Source organism: Cantharellus anzutake (assembly GCF_015039405.1).
Source record: "Cantharellus anzutake strain C23 chromosome Unknown EI90scaffold_170, whole genome shotgun sequence".
Taxonomy (NCBI): Eukaryota; Fungi; Basidiomycota; class Agaricomycetes; order Cantharellales; family Hydnaceae; genus Cantharellus; species Cantharellus anzutake.
This window is the reverse complement of record NW_024067120.1, coordinates 31,349-38,445: the sequence shown is the minus strand read 5'-3', so window position 1 is coordinate 38,445 and position 7,097 is coordinate 31,349. Positions and strand designations below refer to the sequence as shown.

Sequence of the window (7,097 nt, the reverse complement as noted above, 5' to 3'; positions counted from 1 at the left end):
ATCCTTGTAATATTGAGTCTCCTTTTCCACATCCAGACATGCATCTAACACTTCTTCCCCAAAGTGATGGTGGGAGGGGCTTGCTATGAAATGTATTCAAGTTAAAAACAAATTAATTAATTAATTAATTAATTAAAAAACACTGACTACATGACCAGTGCAATGCTAGTACCCATAATAAACTTGGCTGCTCTTGAAGAGACCTGAGGTTGGATCATTGAAACCCTTTCATGAGGTCTTGCTGAATTTGTAATTGTGGCTAAGTTCATGACCAGCATCCACAATGTCATCCTTTATCAAAAGAATTAGATGAGTAGTGTGGCTTAGTGAGAATGTACATGAATGGTTTCAAAAACATTGGAGAGATGTATGGCCAATAGCCTCCCATGATGATCCTCAATAGCTGCACCCTGCTCATTTTGCAACAGGAGCTTCCTACTGTCCCTATCAGAGTCCTGATGAGGGTCCAGAAGAACAAGTTCCTTCAGGTGTGTTTGGCTTTTAGCAGGTCCCATAGCCTTGTTGTTGTGTTGTGGCACCTCCCTATAGTCCATATCAAGTTGTACTTTGCTAGGATGAGCAGTCAATCATTGCATCACACACTTCATCAAATCACATCCCAATGCGGAACTGAAAAAAATGGTAAGCACATGAACATGGGTAGTGATTAGTCCTTTCAACCTGAAGCTTTGCAACACTGCTGAAGGAATAGAATACCTTCATGTGCAAGGTATAACACATGGTGATATAAAACCTGTATGTCTCTATGCTCCTAGTCTTTGGACAATAATGCCATAAACCAGACAAATATTCTTCTTGATCCAGACCTGAGAGCAATGCTTTGTGATTTTGGACTGGCAAGAAAAATCAGCAACCCCCAAACAAATCACAGGACAGCAGCATTAATACAATGCATGAATACTCTGCACTCAAATTGCTGTTGGGAATGTCCATTGAGCCTCCAGCATCCAGGAGCACAAGTGGGTTCACATCATAATCAGCAGGATTGAGATTGTGTGACTTCCAGGCAAAGTCATCCCAAGTGGGGGGAAAACTCAAGGTAGAGTGTTGGACATGAGCTGCCCTGTAGCCTGCAAATAGAAATGCAGTGGTAGGGTTGGGATAGTGAACAGAAAGAGTGTGGAGAGATGGGATTAACCCCTGGTGAGTGGTTAGGTTGTCATTCCCAAAGATGGTCACCCTATCCAGGGTCAATTTTACAGACATCCAGCAATCTAGTAAACTCTTGTCTTCCAACAAAGAGATTGACAAGAGCCAGGGTAGAGAGGTTTGCTGATTGAGTGGTTGAAAGTGGAATGAAACCACCACTGATAGTGAAGTGATGGAGTGATGGAAGATGGGACAGAACTTCCTGATAAGCATAGTCATGCTCAGCAGAGAAAGGCACCCAGAGAGTCAATCATTCAATGGACCCATGTAACACACCCTTATCTTCCCAGAAATCACCTACCACCCCATGAAGCCTCTCCAGGACTAATGACAGAGCTGTTATCCTGCTCTGGACATCAGGGCTCTCAAGCCCAACTATCCCTCTGTGCATGGGATGGTGTGTTCCCTCATGGACTTCTAAAGGAAGGCCCTTGGAATAATGGATGTGTGGTGCATAGGACTAATGGCCATCCAGTTCATATTTGAGGACATGATTGAGCTGCATGCCTCCAAGTGGAGCTGACTTGACTGAGGGCAATTGGAGAAGAAAATGCAGGCTATTCTCTTGAATGGCATATTAGCAGAGAGGGGTGATAGGAGATTACATACCATCAGAGTCCTTTTTATGGCATATAGAAATATTCTTTGTAGAACCTCCATGGGGATTGCAGCTACAGGTTGAAGGAAGTTACCAAGAGTGGCATGTTGATATGACAGACACATTACCCCACTTCTGTAGCATGTTCAATGGTAATGAGTTTCTGAAAAATCCAGACATGCTCTCACACTCTGCACCCATGTGTTCCAGATAATCCTTGAGTGCACTTTGAGATAAATTATGGGCAGTGGGATTGTAGGTGCAACAGAGTGGTTGAGCAGCACTGCATTTATGGCCAAGAATGTATTGCTCCAATACATGTACATCAGCAATATCTGATGAAGTAGAGTAGCAAACATCTAGTAGTAGGTGGTGTTGGCTTCAGACTGAGACAGGGGAGGAGTTATTTGGGATTTTCAGGGTCCCACCTGTATCCTAGTAGGTGCCTGAGGGAATGTTCAACACTCACAGACTCCCAGACTATGTCAGTATTAGGCATTAAGCTGGATTCTGTTATAACTTACCTATGTGGGCTTTAAGTTGAGAAGAGGTAACCTTCTCTATTCCCTGCACAGCCACTATAAGAGTAGTTGCTTTTGAATTGATTTCTCAGCAATGCCCAGGAATTGGGTATATCTACCTGCCCTATAAAAGACCCAGGCTATAGGCTATTTCCACTAACTGCACCCTCTTAAATTTTCAACTTAGATGAGGATTACTACAAAGATGCCAATTCTTGCTGGTCTAGGTTCAATGCTGTAGCAGTTATGGGGGGATATGAAGAGGGGCTGCTGATCTTGGATGCTTGTTCCCCTCTTGCCTTGGGAACCTCTTCTTCATCAGGGGTACAGCCTTCACTCACTCAGCCAGGGGTTGGAAGCAATGGAAGATTGGATATGATGTTCTTTTCTGACAGGAGGGTATGCACTCAGGACCATCAATCAAGGCCATGTGATCTGTCCAGGCTTTATGGAGGCTGTTGGCCTCCCTCAAGCAAACCCAATATGTAGCCCATTAAATTTCTATAAAGGGAAATTTCTATAAATGGTAATTTCCCTGTATAGAAATTTCCCTTTATAGAAATTACCATGTATGGTAATTTCCCTGTTTTATGGTACCTTTTGGAAATGGAAATTTCTTTTACAACTTCTCAGTGTCCAAATTTTAATATTCATCAGCATTGTGAAATAAATCCCAAAATACTTTATAGTGCTGGAATCAGCATTTCTTTCAATTCCTAACCAGAATACTGCAAAAAAAACCAGTTTCAAGTTTTTGCCAGCACAGACAGCATGAAACTGAATTATGGGGATTGCCAAGCCCATAAAGGAAACTATACCTTCGGTCCCAGGCCTTCTGGCCATGGACATAAGTGGTGTTAACAATGGAGCCACTTGGAAATAGAGTCAGAGATAAAACAAAATTCTTTGATTCACTCCCAGAAGGCCCAGTACATTTCTTTCAGCCAAAGGACATGTATAAGTAACAACCTAATCCATGCCATCCATAGAGAATTTTCCATCAATCCAGCCTTTGTTGTAGTGACCTTAGAAATATTTGCCACTTGTGACCCTGCACTGCCACACCCAGATAATTCCGGATAGTACCCAGGTTTGAATGTCATCTATCTTAAGATAGACGACGTTGATAAGTCGTCACTATGATGGCAATTGCCGGATGTGGCAGTACAGGTCACGAGCGGCCAATGTTTCTAGGCCCAGAAATTCATGTGTATAATTGAAGTTATTGTATTGTCTGATTGTCTTATATATACTATTTATATATTCTTTTCAATATTTCTAGCTGCAAATTCCCGAATAACCTCCTGCACTGCCTCAGGTGGGAGTCCGCGATGCCCTTTGTATTTTTTGACTGCCCATTGGGCCTCACACCCATTCAGGCCATAGCAATAGCTCTCCATGTACCGTAATGAACGATTTGCAAACCTGTGGATTTGTGTTATCATAAATATTTGGGATTTAATTGAAGAAGGAATCCTTACTTTCGCATTGAAGTTATCGTCACAGATTCCAATGCTTTCTGCAGATTAATTTCCACATCTTCAACCTTCGATGATGGTGGAGATTCACGATAGGTCCTCTTTGAATAGCCCCATACTTGTTCAATAAAGTTCAGTTCGCAGTGGAATTTTGGGAGGAATAGAATGCCAAACCCAGCAGCTTCACAGTGTGTCTGAAGCAGGGATTTGACATTCATGAAGTCGTTAGAGTGGAAAAGGATATTGCGGCAGCAGCATTGTGCTGCTGTACCACGACATTTGAACTTGTCACACTGAGCACGAAGCCCAGCAACCTCATAGCCCCGCTCTTCTAAGATCTTTGCCATCCCTTTGAAATATCCAGGATATTTGGGGTGATCATCAGGGTAATAAATATGTTGAATTTGACCATTCCAAGTTGTGTCTGCCATGTGTTTAATCGTGGTTTGAGGTTTCCCATTGGGCCTGTATATGATTGCGCCACTTGAATTGCGTGCATTCACGGTTATTCCCCATTCCTTGGGACCCTTTGGCATTTTGAGTGCTGACAAAGCATCATCAGCACGTTTGGAATGTGTGCGTGCATTGTCAAAGACCAAGACATGATTGTCATGGGGATAATGCTCCTTCAAGATCTCCATTGCTGTTGTCACCTGTTTGATCACATCATCGTTCGTGAAATATCCATCCCGGTTACTGCCTGGCCTGAGTGTGACCCGAGCTGTCCAATCACCACCTTTCAGCCACCCATAATCAGCTGAGACGAAATCAGCCACCATAACAGAAGCACCTTCACCCTTAGCATAGGGTTTTGCTGTTTTGGAGTTATGAACCCAACGGACCTTCCGACGATCATGAGCGTAGAAGATGGATTCATCATGAAACCAGACAACAGTGCGTGGACCCTCAGTTGAATCAATCACCTCTTCCCCCTTTTCATCCCATTTCCTCATTGTCATCCCATATTCAGCCATTGCAGGAAGAAACACATGCTGCCGATATCGGATGACATCTTCTCGCTCATGACCATCTGAATATTGTCCCTTCTTTTCCCTCTGCCAGTGGTACCCCATCACTTTTAACCATCGTTGTGCTGTTCGGACAGATATTGGTTTCTTTCGGCTCAAGCGCTCACACATCTCTGGAGTATTTAGAAATTGAACAATGTCCAATGCCGAGATGTATGGACCAAGGCTACGGAGGTGAGCCTCGATTTCGTGCCTAAGATCCTCATCCGTCACAAGTATTGATTCCTTCCATTTTCCATAGGGGTTCATTGGAATGTCGTCGGAATCAACCATGAAAGCGCGACACCACTCACGCAACCTTTTTGCATATGAGGGCCCACGGTCCCAAGAGGTTGCCACAAACTCTGAAGCACAAATCCAGCCTATGTCCAGCACCAAACCTGCATGGTCAGAACTATACACTCGCAGCAATTGGAGCATTTGTTCAAGTCTCATGCGTGTTAAGTCATCAAAATTTGATTTTTTATGACCAGGGCCATTCCGGCGGGGTCGAACAATTTCACTGAGCCTTTCAGCAGATTCTTTTGCAGCCTCTCTGGATGGAGCGGCAACGAATGAGTGGGAGTGATACTGAGTTGGCAAAGGATCTTTGGGGTAAGTCTCTGATGTGATGGGGATGGGTGTTTCGGATGGGTTGATGGGAGTGTCTGGATAGGGAGTACTGGTGCGCGTTGATTCTGAGGCATCATCTGTTCCAGGATTGATGTTATCTGGAGTTGGGTGATTGGAACCATTGAGATCTTGGCTAGTTATTTCACGCATACTCAGCAGAGAGTCATCAGAGTCGGCATCCGAGTCGCTGACAACAATCGGGTCTGGGGTACTGGAGTTGGATTTGTGGGGAGGGCGAAAGAAATCATGTATGGTGCGTTTTTTTTGGTCAGCTTTGGTTTTCTTAGCCATCTCTTGCACTTTCTGCATAACAATGCGTTGTTTGGCAGCATGACGGCGTCGGGTCCGCTCTGAAGGAGTCCCGTTGATTGTTGTTCCGGCATACTGAACCTTATTCCCCACAATCACACCCCGCTCATGTATTAGATGGGATAGGACCTTTTGAGCCTGACACATGCGCTCAAACAGCGGGATTTTTGATAGCCGTTCAGAGGTGTTGTCGGAGTTTTCATCCAAATCATCGGCATCAAACTCGCTCTGATCACTGTCACTTTCCAGCTCAATGTCGAAATCACAAACATCGGAGTCACTGCAACCCAAGGTGTTGTTTTCGGTGGGAATGGACAAGTGTATCACAGCAGGAGTGCATCGATGCGCGGGTTCAGGTGCATTACTGGCCAGTTTTCTCTGAAAAAAAAATCAGAAATAATGGATTTTTTGACTAGATAGCACATCACCTTCTTGGAGTACTCTCCAAGGTTATTTGCGCGACGGCGCTTTCTCTGTACCGGCATGAACACGATGTATGGAGGGAAAAGGGAATGAACAAAGTGGTTTCCTTTTTTGGATTCGGCAGTTTCCTCAATTTAATTATACTCAGCCCATTGCGGCCAACCTGAAGTCCGTTCATTTTTTTTAATTGCAGAATTCACATCGGGGTGGAAAGATATTCTTGATTCTGATGCTCAGAAGTATTTTGCTCCTCATTTGACAATAACAATAAATATTTAAATTTGCACACCGAGAAGTCATAAAGTGGTATCATTTCTACAATTTCTCAGTTCTACATTTGCCTCAAAAGTGCAGTATCAGGGATGAGGTGGGGTGCGAGTTGTGCCATGATTTGCTTCCGGATAGTGACGACTTATGAACGTCGTCTATCTTACCTTAGCAGAGATTTGGTGGGGTAGAGTTGGGAGGAATGGAAGGTGAGGTCAGATCCAAAGGTGGGGATCGGAGTGGACAGGGATAGGGGTAAGACTCCAGAGGTGGTGGAGAAGGTTCCAGGAGTCAAATTGGGACTGGGTATTTGTGGATATGACAGCTGGGCACTATGCCATCACCTCCACCCCTTCTGAGCCATCTCTGACAGTGAAGTGGGACTCTGGAGTTAGTGGAGTTCTGGGAGTCAGGTCAGGATCTGGTATGTATGGATATGACACTATTCTTCTTCATGGAAAGTCATTGTTAGAACAGGCAGTCTTGGACAGTTCCGGAATGGGATTGGAGACTTAGCAAGGAGGGACCTTGGCCTCAGTGACTCAAGCAGAGCGCTGTGCTGTCAAGGGTTAAGTCTCTAGGGAGCAATCAAGTTGATTACTGACTGAGGTACAAATGAGTATGTACATCATCTATATATAAAGGAGAGATGGGAGCACAAAGAACAAAGGGGGTCCAAAATGGAACAAAG

General features: G+C 44.2%; 2 protein-coding genes across 2 annotated transcripts; both read right to left on the bottom strand.

Moving 5' to 3' along the window:
- Positions 1-228: 228 nt before the first annotated feature.
- Positions 229-1,969, bottom strand: EI90DRAFT_3022687 (uncharacterized protein; the record flags this gene model as incomplete). Its single annotated transcript, XM_039057801.1, has 7 exons — positions 229-291; positions 339-570; positions 604-630; positions 923-1,328; positions 1,447-1,630; positions 1,780-1,841; positions 1,897-1,969. 7 exons carry the CDS (start codon positions 1,967-1,969, stop codon positions 229-231), a joined length of 1,047 nt encoding a protein of 348 aa, XP_038908261.1.
- Positions 1,970-5,501: 3,532 nt separating this feature from the next.
- EI90DRAFT_3022686 (uncharacterized protein) lies at positions 5,502-6,201 on the bottom strand (the record flags this gene model as incomplete). Its single annotated transcript, XM_039057800.1, has 3 exons — positions 5,502-5,540; positions 5,600-6,094; positions 6,145-6,201. The coding sequence occupies 3 exons, from the start codon at positions 6,199-6,201 to the stop codon at positions 5,502-5,504; spliced, it is 591 nt and encodes a 196-aa protein (XP_038908260.1).
- Between the last annotated feature and the right edge of the window lie 896 nt (positions 6,202-7,097).